Genomic DNA, 20,409 nt, shown 5'->3' with positions numbered 1-20,409 from the left:
ATTGTCGAGGGAGAGGATAAAAAAAAAGAGCGTGAAATCGTCCGAACGACACGACTCCGGCTGTACCAGAGAGAAAGAAAAAAAATATATAAATAAAATAAAAACTCGGGAACCCCCGCTTCGCGAGCGCCATGTTGTGGGCGTGTCTTCCCCGCATCGATCAACGTCGTCGCCTGCGCTCGGGTCAGTGGCGGCTTCCGCGATTGGCGCGCGCACGTCATGTGATATGCTAATTTCCCGTGGCAGGCGGAGTCACGGCCGGGAGTTAAACGACGTCCCCCAAAGAAAAATTATTTCCATCCAATTCACCCAAAAATTAATGATCATGAGTTCGTTTTTGATGAACTCTCAGCCGTACGTGGACCCGAAATTTCCACCCAGCGAAGAGTACTCGCAAGGAAATTACATCCCGGATTACTATCACCAGCAACAACACTACGGCGGATTCCACGCGGCACCAGTGAGTTATGGGCCGACGGAAAACGGCCAAACCTACACGAACCACCACGGCAGTTCGCCGCACAGCTACTACCAACACTCGTGCAGCCTCAGTCAGAACACGGTGACACCGCAGACGATCGCGGCAGACGACAGTCTCCACCACCACCCGCACAACAGGTCGTCGCCGGACAGTTCGCCACCCCCTGGATCGCTTTTACAGCGCTCCGAAGCACAAAATTCGGACTGCTCCGGATCAGAACCACCTGTAATATATCCATGGATGAAAAAAGTGCACACCAACCCCGGTAAGTGGACCAAAAATACTTTTCCCGCCTATTTTCATTTGCGCGAGAAATTTGAGTGAAACCACATCAAAAGAATCTAAAAAATCCAGAATCGTAACGTGGGATGAGTGCTGAACTATAGGTAAATACAAATTTGGCAAAATCGAATGTTTCACTATTGTTAAACATTTTTTGCTCGAAAGAAGACATAAATGTTTCCTACTTACTTCGAAATGATAATTTATTAATATTTAAAACTAGATTTCCAAAATCAGTGAAGAAACACAAATTTGTTAAGTTTTCATCGAAGTAGTATGAAAGAAACATAATTGCACCTGGTTGTAGTATTCACCCACTATAGTATAGTATATATACACTACAAAACATTTTGTGCTATGTTGCACCAAATGGTTTTGCTATCTTTCTACTATCTTTTAGTGCAACAACGCTGATTCTGGTGTTTACATGCGTATTTTGCATGCCAAAATATTGTAAAATTATCCCCCAAAACAATTTTCACACAGTCTAATATCTTGTTTTTGGGACATTAATGTTGTATGCATGATAAGAATACAAATGAGCCAGAATCGTAAAACTCACTGTAAAAAAACTGTGACATATTGCACCAAAAATTAACTCTAATTTGCTTAGCACCAAAATTTACACCATTAAAATAGTGCCAATTCGCTAACTACAAATAAGGGTGCTGGCTTGTCTTTGTTTTAGTGCAAACATGTGCAAGTAATCACCAAAACATATTTAAATAAAGCACCATTCTTTCTAAGCTACTAATTGGTGCCAATTATTGATGCAAATACCACAAACAGTATTTAGCGACAAAGTAAAACATTTCCTAAAGCATCTTGTTCCCTAACCTATAAAAGAATGAGTTATTTTTCCCACTAATAAGTTTATGAGAAAGACACAATAATAGATTTTCTCCTGCAAAAAACGTAAAAATTTTATTCTGATAGAGCGTTTCCATAAATTGTACCTTTTATTAGCATATTTTCTATTTTACAACACCTTAGAAAACTATAATTGTTATAAAGTAGGTATAGACGTTAAGAAAAAATCATGTACTTCCCAGGGAAGGGAGGGGTGGGGGAAGATTTTACAAAACTCATAACTATTTGGATTGGAAACTGGGGAAAAGTATATGTTTACATTTGTATGGTGATCACTAAGGGGGCTCCAACCCTCTTTTTTTTACATTTCCTATAAGTATTTCTTTTATGCTTGTCTTGAAAACATTATCCTCAATAATGTCGATAAAGTCGAGGAAACTTATTTGTAGCATTCATAATGATTGTTATGTTGTGGGATAAGCGTTAAGGCATATAAATATACGTACTTAATATTACTTATTTAACTAGTAAAAAGTCTTATGATTTCAAAAGCTTGTAATTTTACTCAAATTAGATGAAAATTACTAGTCGAAATGAGCAGTAAAATATTATTTTAATAATATTGAAGTCGCGGCTTTTTTGTGCTGTTATTCAGGGACTGTTGTGCACATTACTTTTCAGAGCTCATTTTTCATTATCTGATGATAATCGCTACAGCTTTGTAAATCACTTCACATGTCAATTTTGTGTAATTGCACGCAAATACTACGTTTCTATAATACTAGTACAATATTTGAAATAAAGAATTTACAGTTTGTGCGAAATAAAAATTAAAAGCAAACTTCCTTTGCAAGCCATTTATATATTTAGCATTATATATTAACATTTCAGCATTATTTATATATTTAGCAAGCAAGCCTATATTAGCAATATAGAAATACTTACGTTTCTTAGTGACAAGGAACCCAATGTAAAAAATGCGAGTTTATGCATGTAAAAATGTTTGTCAAAAGTATTTCAGAGAATGCCTATCATTATGCGATTCAAACGCAGTTTATAATTTTACATTATATTGTTGTTTCGAAAACCATCCTTTGAGTTTTTAACGGAATAACATAAGATTTTCCCATGCCACCTGTATTTGCTACAGTGTTTCTCTCCATACAAACGCGATGGAATGACAATTGAGTACAACAGCTATCTCAAAATCTTTGTACAATTATTTACGTCAATGTACAAATTTATTGATACGAAACAAGCGAAATAACGTTAACATAAAAATTAAATTTGGTTAATTTAGCTAATTCAATGCTATGTTCTTAAAACACTTTTAAATATTTGTTTATAACTTCAACAATGTTGACCTAAAGATGTAAATACAATTTTGCGGTTTAAAATTTCCTTTGGTTTAGAAATTTCAGCAGCATAAATTCTTTAAGAGAAGTTTATGATTTCTCAAAAAATATCTTTAACAATGTCAATGTTTTCGAACTAAAATGTGATTGTTTTGATTGTGCAGCTGAAGAAAGTCATTGTGGCAAGGCTCAAATTTGTATTAAAAATTACATTAACATGTTTTCCAAGATACAAGAGACTTTAATGCAAGATAATGGCTTCTTGTTGCACAAATATTTGTTGTGTTTTTCAATTTCTCGTAATGAAGAAGGGGCTAGTTGTATCTATGAAATGCATATCATATCTGTGATTTTCATTACAAATTTGTTCCATATCACGTTGGGTTTCTTCATATATCACCAAATTTTATCTTACATTTTCTTTTTACTACTTCCCTAAACTTTTGAACTGAAGAAATGGTTCGTTGTAACTAAGAAATACGCTTGCGTAAGTTTCACTACGAATTTGCACCATATCACATAGAGCTTTTTCAAATATCGTGAATTTTTTGTTTGAGACTTTTTTTTTTCCATCGATTGTATCTACCCGAGGAATCAGACTACCAAATGCGAAGGTAATTTCTTTTAAACCACTCAATGTTTTATGCATTTAATTAATTACAATCTGCAGACAATGCATCTAATTTTTCTCTTTTTCACGTAAAAATCGTCAAATTTTTTTAATAGAAATTATTGGTAATGTTATTATATAAATGAATAGAATTTTATCTGAAACAGAAGGCATTTAATCCAAAACGTAGCAGAAACACAGGTTCAGATCTGTATTTCCGTATCAAGTACTTTTGAATAGAATTTTCTGTGGGCTTGTATTATGCAAAAAATATTTCTGAAACATTCGATAAGGTGCTTTTATGCAGATCGTTTTCTAATGAAGAACAACTCAATCGTTAATATGCTGGTATTTTTCGTTTTATGTATGACTCTAAACTAAATTTTTTCAAAAAATGAACGACGAAATTTTTGTAGTCTAAGGACAACTTTATCGTTTGGCATTAAGATTTTCAATGAATGAAATGCGTGTAATCATGTCCAAAAGATTGCTTCAGTCTTTTAGAGATCATATATACATAACACAGTTTTGCATTGGATACATGCTAGTTTTATTGGTGATTTTTTTTCTTTCTAAGCAAGTGATATTATGACCCCTCAGTCCCCTTGAATTACATATTTTTTTCTGAAATGCTAATTTTTCAAAAATAATAATTTACTGGAATTGCTTGATGCTTGATTTGTGTTTCAAAACATGCGTGCAAAGAACAGAGAAACCACAGAATTTTTTCTTGAGTTGTAATAACAGTAGAATTTGCTGGAACAAAAGTCATTCCAAAAATGTTAACAGATTTACTTAGATTTGTTTACAAATCAATTTTTCTGGTAAAATGTTTACACTTTCCTACTGTTAGACGTGGCTAAATTAGCGTTTGGATTTCAACTGAAATATATGTATTCCTAACCGTTAAATACGATGTAAATTGAAAATAAAGTTTCCACAATTAGTCAATGTTGTGTAAAACAAAACATTTACATCGAGCACTTAATTAGGACTACTTTTTGATGCAAAATATTTTTTAATCATTCGTGCAATGCTTCTAAAATGTTTACTTTGTGGAAAAAATATTTTAAAAAGAGTATTCTTTATCGTACCAATACCAACTGTGTAGAACATATATTTCATTCCGTAATGTACTTATTTAAAGTAATTTGTGTACTTCAATTACAACCATTCTCTTTTCAAAACTTTAAAAAAAAAATAAGAAAAGAAAAAATTTTTAATGCATATGTTTATTTAAAAAACGACTTAATGTACACAGTCTCATTTTCGCTACGTAATTAATTTACACGTAATGTAACTTATATTGTGTAATAATTACGATGCAAAAGATATTCATAAAATTATGTTTCAAATCGTTTTCTTTATTTTTATGCGAGATATTTTGCTTTATCTGTTAAATAGCAAATAGTAATTAATTTGAAAATTAATTTTCATATACACTACGCATGCCTCATTTTATTTCTTGAATGGGAAAATAACTATCTTAGTTGATTTATGAAATAATTTTTGTTTTGCTTTCGTATGTAAAATAATAGATCCATATCTATATATATTAAATTATATCATTATTTCAGGAACAAAGGATGGTGGTAAAAAATGATTAAGTTAACTATTTATTAGAAGGGGTTTTCCATTTAGGCTACAAAAGTTAGTTTTTTTACACAGCAGAAAAAAAAAAAAAAACACGTACATGCCATTAATTTTCTATGTACTTTTTCATTCTGAAACCATTTTTGCTTGCTAATGCGGAGATGTAATTTCCAACTTGATAGGGGGAAAATGTTGGGATTATTATTATTTTATTTTTGCATTTAATCTTTATTGGATTTCACTGACTGCTATATCTAAAAACTAGTCAGAAAAATTTCTAACAAATATTCGTTGTTTTATATTTATTTAGTTATATGGTCATGTTTCATTTTTGATTTCGTTAATCATTATTATAATTATTATTATTGTGGGTTGGATGCTGTATTTGTATGAAGAGGATGTTTGTGTAAGTCAGAGAGAGCCGGTCAGAGGAGCTTGTGTTGTAGTCATTGAAAAGTAAATCAAAGGAATATCAGCTAGGATCCAGTGAAAACAATAAGGAATCGTGATTGTGTTGGTGTTGCTGTTAATAATTTTTATGTGTTTAAAACTAAAGTACCCTAATGTTGTAGATTGTATGTTAAGTAACTTTAATTTATATATTTTAAATAGTGTGCTCAAAACTTCGCGTGTCAAAGCAAATAAACTATTGCAATTTATAAAAAATGAGCATTGAAAATGCCCTAACAGAAAATTATCATTTTAATGAGTAGACGTTAATCATCAATAGCTGTTTTCCCTTGCAATATTCTCTTGCACTTCATTTTTTGTAAGCAATCACGATTCTTTATTGTTTTCACTGGTCCCTAGCTGATATTCCTTTGATTTACTTTTCAATGCCTACAACACAAGCTCCTCTGGTCCACCGTCTCTCTCTGAATTACACAAATATCCTCTTCAGACAAAAACAGCATCATCCAACATCACACAACAACCAGCACACAGCGCACAACATCCAGCATCCAGCACTCAACATTCATATTAATAAGTTGTATAAAAAAAACTCATTAATATTTTTCTGTACTAATTTTTGAGCAATTGTTGTTTTCAAAATGAGTTCAAACAATAATGACGAGATATTCAACATATTTCTTACCTGAAATCAATTATCATCACCCAACAACAAATACTCAACAAATTTAAATGTAGTGAATTTCAAAACATCATTTACACGTTGACACTGTAGGTGTATTTACATCAATGAAAGTCATTAATGCAGTTTAATGTGAATTCAGTTTTTCTAAAACTTCTCTTTCCTTTCTGAATCCATCTTTTTTTGATCTGTTTACTAAACCATAACGTTATTAATACTGAATTAGTACTGATAATATATATATATATATATATATTGCTAAATGGTTCTGTGGAAATAAAATAAGCATATCGCATAAATAAATAATCATTTTGTTCGAAACTTAGAGATAATTGTTTATTCATTTTGAGAAATGTTGATAACTTAAAAAAATACGGTAGGGCTAATAATGGAACGACAATGACTCACGATGTGTTTATATAATAATTTTTAGGATTCCTTTTTCGTAAAACATTTGTTTTTGAAATATACACCATGCTTCAAAAGGGGTAGGGGCTGCCTATGCATGATGTCACACTTTATTTCAACAAATTTGACACCTTCCACCTGTGTCACGAAGTGTCACACTTCGTTTTACCCTCTCCCCCTTGACACTTTTCACGCAGTTCTTCATAAGCATGTTGTTGTAAAAATTGCTTGAAGTCACATTTCTTCGTACCCTCTCCCATCCCCTTTTCAAAACTTCTCGAACTTCCTCCTTCTCTCAAAGTGTGACATCATTTGTGGACCACTCCAAACCTCTATAAATTAAATATAACCCCAAAAAAATATGAAAACACAAACCAATATTCAGTGAAAGTATAAATAGTGAGTCACTCATTTTTTAACATTTTCTGTCTGTGATGTAATGAATGGAATTCATTGTCTGAAAAAGAAGTATATGTCTAATTAGAGATAAAAATCGTATTTATTATTAATTATTATTATTATTATTATTATTATTATTATTATTATTTATTACTATTTTCTGTTAATATTATTTTTTTTTTTCTTATTATTATTATTTTAGCATTTTCAATTCATAATCGAATGGGTATGATTAAAACTGCGCTCTTTCAGATGAAGTGAATGCAGCGAAAACTGAATTTTGTGTAACTTCCTAACGAGGTTTTTTTCTGGTGCTCCCTATTATGTTTAAACATCTTTACATCTCAAAACGTCATGTCGTTGCTCTGAAAAAATGAATGCATCCAATTTTCGCATCAAAAAGTTTAACATTTTCAAAACTCTGGGAAAAATAATATTTATCGTAATTATTTATGCAAGGGAAACACCATATTCGTCAATTTTACTTATTAGAACTCAAAACTGTTAAATTAGAGGTGATTGTTTTTTCTATTAGCATATAAATGACGCATCAGCATTCATTATCAACAGGATTTTCTTTTCATGACAATTGTCAATATGTTTGTGTCCAGTTTCAATTCTTTGGATGGTGTTTCTCTTCAAGTTTTATTTTCAAGACTTAGTTAATTTTTCATTCTTTTTCGATGTAATATCAGTTGAAGAAAAGAGAATTTCCTAATATAATGTTTATACTTTTAAAACTCCAGGTTGCATATGGCACCTTTTAGGGAGAAATGTTGTAGCACCAGCGTTACACCCTAAGAGTGCCATTTGGCTCTCTATGGCTCCCCAATAGCACCCTTAAAGGTACCATTTGGTTCGGTATGACTATCTATGGCATCTCTTAGGATGTCATTTGGCTCACCCTGGTACCTTACGCCTTTGGTGGCAAAATGGCACACTAACAGGGGTGCCTCTGAGAGGTTTCACCCTAAAAAGTGCCGTATGCAACTTGCAGTTTTAACAGCGTACCAAACTCAAGGGGAAGTATTTGTTTTAACTGGGTTTATTAAAAGTATTTTCAACCGCCTAAAATTAAATGCAAAACATTTGTAAGTCAAAAAATCTTAAACGCTTTCTGCCAACAAGTTTGTTTTTATTTTTTCCAGTGCCGACAACTTTTCCTGAACGTGTAACTTTTTTTCTTTCAAAAAGCACGAATCTGTGCCGTTTAAGCAAAAGAAGGACTGTGCCACGATGTAAAACACCTCCTTGTTGCTTGAAAAAGAGGATGAAAAAAAAATGTGGGATGGTGATGGGGGAAGAAAGATTCCGGAATAGTCCTGAATGCCATCTGGATATCCTTTAAGCGCTATCAGAAAGGCATTAGGCTTCAATAGAATCCAGCTCAGTCGTGCTTTTTTCAGCCTTCCTTAAAGACACTGCAGCAGAGAGTCGACCATTTGGCCCTAATGCTGATCGTTGTTCGTGACAATTCCTTTTGCAGCAAGCATTCTTTACCCTAAAAGCGCAGATTTTAAATTACAGCCTTGGCTCATGTGGGCAAGTACAAGAGAAGAAAAACTTCACGTAGGCTGTGAAAAGGAAATAGTTTGCTTTTTCAATTTTGTCTCGAGAAAAAAAAAATGTAATAAACATCAATATTTTTTTGCGATTCATATGCAAGTGTCGAGTCTTGGGTCGATGACTCTGCTGGTTGCAAATGAGGATTAAGAGGGCTCTGACAGCTATCGTGTGGTATACTTTCCTAGAAAATAAATTCAGAGTGCTGTTTGTTGTCTTTCATTGTCGTTTGGTTATATCCTGGCTTTTAGAATGATAGCATCTTGTTCCGGATCAAAATGCAATAAAATATTCCCTCATGCACCTTATTCTACCAAGAACAGTACATCGTTTTGAGGATTCTCGTACATTATTTTCAATATCCCCACATCTTCTTCGAAATGTGACCCTACTATTGGTTTTACACCAAATGTAACAGCGACGAAAACTTTGTCGCATACTTTCTGAATTCGCTGACTCTCCTGTTGCCAATATCTGATTGATTGACAGATTATTCCATAATGAAAAAATACTTTCACTCAAGGGATAGTGTTTGTTGATCGCGTTGCAACGGGAAATTATATGATGATTCAAAATCAAATAGCAACATTAGAATAGAAATGAGTTTGGCTGCTGGCCTAAAATCATATAGCAAGCTAGCAAACAGAGACAAAAATATGTTGCTGTTGGTGCGAAGTTACATAGCGAAATAACAAATTGGGTGTAATATGAGGTTATCACTGCCATTCTAGAGTCAACAGAAAATAGCAGAAGTTTGCTTTGTCACTTATTTCTTACTTCCTGCAAGTAATACCTTAAACGTGGGTGCAAAGATTATTTCTCACAAATCGTAAAAGCTTTCTTAAAAGTAACCTACACATAACATTTTGCAGAAATAACTTTTAAGTTTTTTGGTTGTCTAATTAATTCAATAAGAACAAAATAAAATAAATAATTTGAAAAAAATACCTAAAAAGGAACTAAAATTAGACACGAACGTGTGGAAAAGTGTCATTTTTCATAAAGATCATCCTGCAAGTAAAGACTGCTCGTATGTCTGTTATATTCTAACGTGAACTAATAGCCACACATTTCACAACTTTGCTAATTAATAGGTAGAATCAGCAATGGTGCCCATTCTTCCTTGAGCAAGGGCACCCCACAAGTAACAAAGATCCAGAGCAAGAGATCCAGAGTAAACAAAATCCAAGAGCAATAGCCAACCAAAAAGAGGGAACAAAACCCCTCAAAGCACCACTCCCCTAAACATTTCAATGGTGCAGTCTGCGTCATTACCTCTTAAACATGTGCACCCCTGGAATCAACAAAATTCAGTTAGGTAAACCAAGCAAGGATGCCTACAACTGCTTTTAAGCTTCACCGACACCATTCCCCCCCCCCCCTAACCTCTCCCAAAACAAATTTTTGACAAAGTTCTGATCGTTAAAAAAGCCTTTGGCCAAAATCGGCTTCTTTTTTTTCAAACAAAACAAAAAAATAAGTACATAAATAAAAAAAATAAAATAGATTATAAAATTATGCTACTGAAAGTGATAAAAAATTGATAGTGTTACTGAATTAGTTTTCTTACTGTTTGCTGAAGTTTCAAAACATGAAAGTAAAAGTTTGATGAATAACAAAATAAAAATAGTAATAGTAGTAAAAAAAATTTCCCTTAATCATGCCCAGAATTTCAAGACGATTTTGGAAAAACTTCTTCCTCTATTCTGCTGCTGTTATAAAAACTGAAGATACATCATCTAGAAGCCGTTTGGTACAGCAGCCAAACACTTGATAAAATGAACATCTCGCATGTGATGCCATGCGTGCCTAATTGTTATTAAACAATATTTTCTTAGTAATTAATCATCACTTGCCTATTTACTTTGTATTCATTTGAATTTATTTAAATAATTTAAGCAATAATTTAATACTAAACAGTGTTAAAATTCGTGTTCCAATTTTCAGAGTTCCAATTTGTTGCTGTCTTTGAAAGCCATAACTTAGTCCAAAATATACTCGTTGATTTTATTTGTTTACTTTTAAAAGAAAAATATGCTGTAAATGTTGAGTTTTAAGTTCGTTTTTTTTTCTGAAAAATAAATTCGTACTCATAATTTAGTTTTTTCACTGATAATTTGGCATTCTCGTGTCCCCTTTTATTATTTTTTTCTTTTCTAAAAAATTCGATTTTCTACATCATTTCATAAAATCTTTTGTTGTAAACATGATTGTCATCAGCATTGTAATTGTTTGTTGGCAGTATGGGAGAGTGTTGTACTTTGAGACACTTTTCACATTTAAATTTTTAACGTCAATTATTTGAATCAAATTTAAAATCTAAAAGTCACATTAAAATGCCCAACATATTTATATGCAATATATTTTTTTTTAATTCAGACAGTTTGAAAATTAAATATTGCCAGCCATTTTAAGAGTTTCAAGCTGTGATAAGGTACAACATCCTATTGTACCTTGGGTCACATCCAGTTGTTTTATGGGAAAGTACTTATGATTCAGAAAACAATCATATACTTAAACCAATTTTGCACCCAATAAGTAAAAATTTTTTTTTTCATGATAAGGAATTAAATTATGAATAATGAACAATGAATAATTTTGAATATTAAATTATGAATTATTATCTAACATCAAATATGTTTAAAATACTACATATGATTAGAGCATTGTTCCATGTACCTAAACAGATCTTAAATATCAAGAATCATGCATATGTTGTTCCTTGGAACGCGTCCAAAGGTTTACAATATGTTTGGCTGTCCCAAGGTACAATCCGCACGAGGTTTAAGAAAAACCAAAACAGTGGTCAATCTAGATGCACTATCATTATTTTCTCATAACCAAAATATTTAAAGTACTTCACTTTTATAACAAACTACAATTCCGTTGATTAGTTTTACAAATACAAATACAGAAAATGAAATAAAAATGAAGAAAATATTTACGTTGGAGTTGTGAAATTTTCTTTCTCTCACAAAATCGTCGATTTTCTCATTTGATGCTGATTTTTACTTCGCACCAATTAGTGCTGAAGGTTACTATTAAAGATTACCAAAACATGACTGCTAAAAATAGATTCTTAGAAATAAACAGTGTCCCAAGGTACAAACGTCCCAAGGAACAACTCTCCCCTTTTTATTATTATTATTATTATAATTATATCGTTTTTTTTTTTTTTTCTTTTTTTGGAATGATGGGAAAAAGGAAATTTTCAGAGAACTGCTAGAAAAACCTTAAGGCAGTTAAAGCTCTGTAAGAAATCTATTCTTTTTTTTTATTATTTTAATTTCAACTTTTTAAAGTTACATTTAAAGAATTCCGTTTTATTATGTTTTACAATATCGAACTTGGTTCAGGTTTTCGGTTATTTCAAGCAGAATTTTACAACATAAAAAAAAAACCTTATTCAATTTCGTCTACTTAATGTACCTTTAATAATGAGCAAATTTCCCGAGTAATTTGTTACTTGTATTAAAAAACGTAATTACATGCGAGGAGGGTGGAAAGAAGATCCCTTCACCCACCTCTCACCTTTGAGAGGAATTAATGGGTAATCTTTTTAACTGGGTTTTTCATCCGAACATTTTTTTCTTTCCCTATTTTTCCCTTTTCTCTTCCCTCTTTTTTTTCTTTTTGAGAGAAAACTCATGCAAAAAATGATGAAAATGTGGAATATTATTTTTACCAATCATATCCAAATGGGAAAAATATTTTATTGTATTATTTATTTTACGCAAAAAATAATTTATTGTTTCTATCAGTAGAAAACTATAATAAAGAGACTATAAAAATAATATAAAAAAACCGTTGGTAAATATTTTTAGGCTCTTTAGAATATCATTCATACCAAACACATCGAAATGCAAATATTTCATTGTATTCATCAGTGAAAACTGGGGAAATTAACATAGAATATTTTTTTATTATTAATAAAATAATTAATATGTAAATATTAAAAAATATTTTATATTTAATAATATTTAAAAAAATTAGATGTGTTTACCAAAAGATGGTGCCAATGAAATGGCAAAGAAGGATCATGCATAGGATTTTAACATTGTGTGTTTTTTAAATTGAAGATTTGAAAGCATGTGTAAATAAACTAACATTTGTTTGGCTTTTTTTTTAATCGAAGAAAAACGCAAATGAAACATTCTCCAACAATTGCTATTGTCTTCGTAGGAATACATTGTGAAATTTTTTTGATTTGTTTCACCAAAAGATGATACCAATCAGCTGGTAAAGAAGGATCATGTTTGGGAATATTCATTGCACGTTAACCTTGCGTGTTTTTTAAATAGAAGATTTCAAAGCGTGCGTAAGCAAATTAGGATTTGTCCGGCATTTTTTTTTTTTTTTAATCGAAGCTCGAAGCGAAACGTAAACGGTGAATTCTCCATTTATAGTTTGTCTTTATAGGAACACCTTGTTAAAAAAATTTTGTGATGGTTGCACCAAAATATGGTGCCAATTAACTGGTAAATAAAGTTTTCGCCTGAGATTAGCTTATTGCACATTAACCGTGTGTATTTTTTAAATTGAAGATTTCAAAGCATGCGCAATCAAAGTGTAACATTTATTTGGCATTTATTATTATTTTTTTTAATCGAAGAAAAATGCAATTGGGAAATTCTCCAATTGATGTTCTTGTCTTTATAGGAACACATTAAAAAAAAAAATGTGATGTGTTGCTCCAAAGGATGATGCCAATCAGTTGGCAAAGAAAGATCATCCCTGGGATAATTTATTGTATGTTAACCTTTTGTATTTTTTAAATTGAGGATTTCAAAGCATGTTTCAACAAAGTAACATTTCTTTGGCTTTTTTTAATCGAAGAATAGCGTAAAGGAAAAAGTCCCCAAGTATTGTTTCTTTCTTCATAGAAATACATTGTAAAAAAAAAAAAATTGTAGTGTTGCACGAAAAGATGGGACCAATCAGTCGGCAAGGAAGAATCACACCTGGAATTATTTATAGCATGTTAAACTTGTGTATTTTTTAAATTGAAGATTTAAAATCCAGTAATTTTTTTTATCGAAAATAAATGTAAATAATAAATTTTTCAATTTTTGTTCTCGACTTTATACAAACACAATGCAAAAATTTTGTGATATGCTGCCTCAAAGGTCGGAATAAATTTTCTGACTTGAATTTTATGGAACGTAATTTTACCATGTTTCGGTGCAACATTCACAAAGAACTTGCGAATGTTGCACCAAAATATAGTAAAATTACTTGCCCTCTTTTGTAGTCATCATTCGGTGCAACATCCACAAAATCTTTAAACCCATGTTAACTTCGTGTCATTTAAATTAAAAATCTGATTCACGAGAGCCCAGAAAAACACCGAGTTTGCTTTTGGACACTGACGCAAATCATCACCTTTTGCGCACAGCAAAATGATATTTCGGCGAATCAAAGAAATAAAAGAACCACGGTGTGGCACTGACGGTATCCGATCTGAAAGGTCACGTGCCCATAAATATCCGAAAACGGCACACACATTGAGGAAATGATATCGATCAAAAGGTGTAGCTGGGGGGAGTAGATTTAAAGCACAGCACTTACTACATTGAAAAGGAATCAATAACACCACGTGACAACCATGACTCATCCCCATCAACTCGCGCGCGCCCAAACTCGCGGGTCCTCTTTACTCTGGCAATTTACTTTAGCCGACACTCTTCCTTAAGAGAGTGTGCGATTAAATTGAATCTGAGAGAAGAAAAAAATTGTTCCGACATCGAAACTTTTGTCGTTGGGTGGTTGGAGAAAGCTCACGCCAGATATTGATTGTTGGGATGAACCGCGTTTTTGAAGCCGCAACAGTTTTTGCGAAAGTTGTGTTTGGTATTTGGTGAAAAAATGGTGTTTGGGGGAAGTTTAATGAAATTTTTGGGGTAAATGAAAAACATTTCATCTCAAGAGGAGGCTTAATGGAAATTTATCAATTTTAAAATTAGAATATTTATTAACACTAAAAATGTTGAGAAAAAAGGGTACAGTAAATCGCAATTGAGACTGATTCGTCTAGCAAATAGTCCATTTTATTGAACTAGTTTGTTGAACAAGAACTTGTATTGAACAAGTTTGTTGAACAAGAACTTGTATTGAACAAGTTTGTTGAATAAGAACTTGTATTGAACAAGTTTGTTGAACAAGAATTTGTATTTTACAAGTTTGTTGAACAAGAACTTGTATTGAACAAGTTTATTGAACAAGAACTTGTATTGAACAAGAACTTGTGTTGAACAAGTTTGTTGAACAAGAACTTGTATTGAACAAGTTTGTTGAACAAGAACTTTATATTGAACAAGTTTGTTGAACAAGAACTTGTATCGAACAAGTTTGTTGAACAAGAATTTGTATTTTACAAGTTTGTTGAACAAGAACTTATATTGAACAAGTTTATTGAACAAGAACTTGTATTGAACAAGAACTTGTGTTGAACAAGAACTTGTGTTGAACAAGTTTGTTGAACAAGAACTTGTATTGAACAAGTTTGTTGAACAAGAACTTTATATTGAACAAGTTTGTTGAACAAGAACTTGAATCGAACAAGTTTGTTGAACAAGAACTTGTATCAAACAAGTTTGTTGAACAAGAACTTGTATTGAACAAGTTTAGAAAGCGGCAGTGGCTTTTTCCCACATATAAGTAGCTTACTTAACTTTCTTTCCAGGCTTAATATACTGGCAATTAATTGTACTTGTAAATATTTTAGAACATTAAGAATGCCATTTTATTTCCCCCCTTTTCTTTGAAATTTTACTTTCTACAAAATTAGTACAAAGTTATGCAGAAATCCATCTATAAATTATTACATATAAACACTTTCGCAGCCAGTATATCCTGTGAGGGAGGAGGGTGTTGTAAGTATTTCGATGTATCTTTAATAGCATTAACTGCCGTATTAGAATTGGCGACATGTTTTAAAATAAGGATTCTTGGGGGAGGGGAGGGCTATTACGTGTTTATGCGAATTACGAGTGGCTTTTCTCATAAACTATTTACACTGATTCTATCATGAATTACTTCACGCCAATTTGAACAGATTTTTTTCGTCCTATTTTTAAGATTTAAAAGTTTGGGCGATTCGATTTATAAAGAAAAGACTACAATCTTAGCGTTTCATGATTTCAGAATTATTAGGATGTACTTATAAATTCCATCATTAGAAATTTGTTGCAGCAATATTATAAAAAAAAAGGCCATTTAGAAAACCCGGTCTCTTTAGGAGATACTTTCTCTCAGCAAGCTTTTAGAGTTCCAACTGAGTTTTATGGAAAACCATGTATACAAGTAAGGTACTACAAATGAATTCAACAAATTTTAATGCCCTAAGAAATTTCCTATTAATTCTTCACAAGACAATTTAATACTTAGTGATAGGAAAGTAATAGGATATTTCGAAGAAACAGCTTTAACATGTACTGAATAACAATAAAGAACTAAATACTACTTACTCTCATCAAAATAAAGCACATTAAAAGAAAACCTAAAGTGAAATGATTTCAGAAAAGTAGAAATTGTACTTGCATTGCAGTTTGAATGGAGAAAAATCACGCTACCATTCATTGATCACAGACTAGCAGTCTCTGAAAAAGCGGGAAAGATCCGTTTTCCGTTTTTAAGTTGACTTTTAAATGAATGCTCATGAAACTAAATCAATATTTAAGCTAAAAACTGGTTAAAAAGTCTTTATTTTTGAAAGAAAGATGAAAATAGTAGTTTTAAACTGTGGTAATAATTTTAAAACTAGGAAGAAATAAGTTTCTGGGAAGAAGCGAAAACAATAAAACAGCTTTCTCTTGAGAAAGTTGTGCGTTAAATGGGAAAAAATCACGCTAAATATTAATTGCTTTTTCCTCCGTAATTGTATCATTTGACGATATATCACAATATTTAACTCACTGCTGGCTTTGTCTTGAAATGGCTTTCGCTAAATTTTGTATTTTCATGCAAATTAGAAAATGTTTGAAAATCACAAGTCCTTAGTCTTAGTCTTTGATTGTACATGAATGATCGTACTAGGATTGGCGATACTGTTAAAATCAGGGATTCGGAGGTGGGAATTAATTGACTCACGATCATCGTCGCTGAGATATTTATATCTTTGTGTTAAAACGGAAAAACATATTACTGCACTCATATTCTAAAGATTTTAGAAAATACAATCCTATAATTAATCTGCCGTATGCAGGTAAAGAGCAGTAATTGTAAATTTTTCATTACCCCCCCCCCCCTCCCTTCCATTTTTGTCAATTATTGTATGTTCTCTTTATTGTATAAGCTTGCTTGTTTGGCTTCCGCTGAAAAAAAAAGAACGAAAAAAGTCCAGACCCAGCATTTCTCTATTTTTAGTTTTGAATCCAAAATATGTTTCTTCAAATATCTCGAAAACTTATTTCTGCAGATACAGCCACTTATTGCTATCATTTTATTATTTAACTTTAGCTTGTCATAATCATGTGTATCCATTCGTTTCTTAATCATTTTATTTCATACATTTATTATTTTTTACAGAAAATATTTTTTTCTTTTCAACCTAATGATAGCAAGAATTGTAATTTGTGGACATCACTAGCGCAGCCAAAAATACCTTCAGGTGTGGGTTTATGTATGAAAAATACCTTCTGGGGGGGGCTTGTTGAAAAATACCTTCTGGGGTTTTTTTTAAAACCAAAAGTATCTTCTGGAGGGGGGGGGGGGCGGTGATCAAAACAGCCCTTTCATATGCATAAACTACTGTATTAGAATTTTGATTTATGTTAAAACCAATAGCTCTAGGGGGGGGGGTAGTTTTCACCCCAAAAACCGCCCTTCGCTGCGCCACTGGTGGACATAAAAGTTTTTCTGAAAACCGAAACATGATGAATTTGAGAAAAACCTCAACAGCCATGTGTAAGCTAATTTTGATCACTCAATTGCTTTCATGTCTCAATGTGCGGACAGTGTGACATGAATAACAATGATGGATCATTCGTGTAACTAAATTACTTTTCTTCTGCGGCAGTAAAGCTTATGACTATCAAAAGAGCATCAGAGCAGAAAAAAATGTTTTTGTTATAGTAGAGTTTTGTTGTAACTGATCAAATTTTACTTTTCAATTTTATGATTAAAATTATAAAAGTTGACAGAGAATGAGTATAGAGCGCAAGTCACACATGTGGGTATAGAGGCATTAACCATTTTGTCTTATACTGCATAGAAAGCAGCAATGTACTTTAAGAAATTTTATTGACATTGTTTTTACACATTTATACATTTATTATTTTTTAAAAACTTTCTTTTAAAGTGGAGTCGTTACAAAAAATCTTTTGAAATTTTTGTTGTCCTAATAAAACAGCAAGCAACACACATGCATACTTTTTTTTATTGAACACATCCAGAAAAAACCTTACGCAGCAAAAACAGTACAGATCCTGACAAGACTATAAACCTTGCAATAACTATTAAAATTAACTTGTAGAAATCCTAATCTAAGCAAAGGAGTTTTTGTCCATAATTTCCGCTAATTGTTGGTGTCAATTTTTAAATATTTTTTACGTTTTATGACGTTAAAACACTACTTTTGCTCATCACTTATAGCAGCTACACTAAATTTTAATTTTTTTTAAATATTTATTTCTTAGTTTTATCTGAAACTTGATGACGATCGATGAAAAGTATAAGTTTCTTTAGCAATGTTAATAATTTCCTATTACACAGTTGATTTTGTTTGCAAAATATTAGTTGTAATCGCTTTTGCTTTGTTAATTTTTTATTTTGAACACGATGAAAGGTCACGGGAGACTGTGACCCCCCAAATTTTCCTCATTTGGAAAATTTTGTGTGACGATTCGGCAAAATTATCATCATTCTGAAACATTTGGATTTCTGTTCGGCAAAATTGTCATCATTCGGCAAAATTTTGAGTTCCATTCGGCAAAATTGAAAATTCCCGCCTTTCCAAAAATTAAATTATTTAGGCACCCCTGCATGAACAATTTTGTTTTCTATAATGAATTAATAACAAACAGGTCGCAATAATAACTGTTTATCTTGTATTTAAAACATTTATAAGGGACAATTTTCCCAACAGGATTAAATCTCCTGTAGACTGAGATCAAGTCTCTTGCAAACAGGAATAATGTCTTTTTGTATAAAGGAGACTTGATCCTTTTCCCAAATTATGGTTTGCCTTAAAAAATTTCATTGTGATACATACATTTTGAAAACAACACATCATTTTGGTGGGTAAAAGACTTCTAAATATGTACCATGCGATCGTTTAGTATAGTTCCATTGATTCAAACAGAAGTTACAAGCTCTAACCAAAGAGGGGATCAACGGTCCCAGTTAATTTACGCATGGCCGAATTTAAGAGGCACATTTAGTCTGTTACAGAGCAGGGGTGTGCCTCCAACCTGCAAACATGGGTGCACGAAGGAGTGAGTGCACGCAAAGGGGGTACATATTTGCACCTCCTGGTGGGGCGCATATGTGTAAAAAGTAAACTACTATAATGTTTTGTACTGATGTAAATATTTTCGACTATATCGCCGTCTTTTTTTTTTCTTCTTTTTTTCGAGATTTTAGTGCAGTTTTCAACCACATATCTTTCTAAGATCTTCAGCATTAGCAAACATGTATACAAAATATCGAGCGTTTGGGTGTTGAAAATGACCTGAGGCAGGGGGTGCCCACCTGTGGGGGGGGGGGGGGCGTGATGGCGCTGAATGTGCCATTAAAATTTTTAAAGGGAGGTGGTGTTTTGAGGAGTATTTTTTCTCAATTGGGGGAGTTACGATCTATGGGGAGTGCGCTATTGTTCTTAGGGGGGGAGCACTCCTGTTTGAGGTGCGCGTTGTCACACTCCACTGATGTTATGAAAGTTCTTGCTAATACAATTCAACCTCACCTAGATCCTAAATAACCTCAAACTGATTTTTACCAGTTTTTTTATTCGTTGCTTTCGTTCTTGTAGTAATATTTTCAAAATAAAATGTGTAAGAAAATTAAATTTTGTACACGAAATTTTTTCTATTTTCATTTAATAAACGGCTTTCGCTGGCCTCAGTAGGTTCAGTTTTAATTCCGAGTGTATTACCGATATTAATCACATATTATCAGTGTTCAGATAAACGTCATTAAGCCTCAAAAAAAAAAAAAAAAAAAAAGACAACTGCTGATAATTTAAAATCAAAATTAGTTTTTTTTTTATTTAAAGCAGCTGTACAATTTAAAAGTTACAATAAAATGATTTTAACTATTTTTCGCAACGATTTAAAAATTCAAATAAACAATCTCAAAAGTTTAGTTTTGCACTAAATGACCTTTGCCTGAACGACGACTATACAGTGCTGGAGGGGGAAGGGAAGCGAGACCTCATTCCCATGTTTAAAGGGGGCTAAGAGCCAGTATTGGTTAAACTATAGAGCATCCTATTTCTTTTCTATCTTTGTCAATAATCAAATGTTTTCCTTCATTTCTTTTTCCTCAAGCGAGTCTCTAAATGACACCCATGTCTCAGTTTTTGAAAAGAAGCCCTGAGTAAGTAGTTAGCAAAAACGAACAATCAGAAACTACAGTCAACAAAAACGATTCTGGGCACTAAACCTTCTCCTCAACATCAAGTGTTTAACTTCAACCGTGATGCATATAAATAGAAACGAGTGCTCCTTAAAATGTATTGTACCAGGTTAAAACTAAATAACAAAATACTATATTCGACTTCGTAATTCTCGTCCCTTTTACCTTCTTTCTTGTTTTGTCTTCAGTTGGCTCTAAGCTACGTATTTCAAGTCAACGCCTCAAGCGCTGCAGAAAGAAG

General features: G+C 32.3%; 1 protein-coding gene across 1 annotated transcript in view; it reads left to right on the top strand.

Moving 5' to 3' along the window:
* The first annotated feature begins 226 nt into the window (after window positions 1-226).
* The window catches only part of LOC129222960 (homeobox protein Hox-B4-like), a 71,790-nt gene continuing 51,607 nt past the window's right edge, over window positions 227-20,409 (top strand). Inside the window, exon 1 of the mRNA XM_054857523.1 lies at window positions 227-746. Within this exon, the coding sequence (XP_054713498.1) occupies window positions 227-746 (520 nt within the window). The remainder of the gene's footprint in view (window positions 747-20,409) is intronic.

The sequence above is a fragment of the Uloborus diversus genome, chromosome 5 (assembly GCF_026930045.1).
Source record: "Uloborus diversus isolate 005 chromosome 5, Udiv.v.3.1, whole genome shotgun sequence".
NCBI classification, from domain to species: domain Eukaryota; kingdom Metazoa; phylum Arthropoda; class Arachnida; order Araneae; family Uloboridae; genus Uloborus; species Uloborus diversus.
Note: the sequence above shows the minus strand (reverse complement) of the source record. Positions and strands in the feature narration are given on the sequence as shown.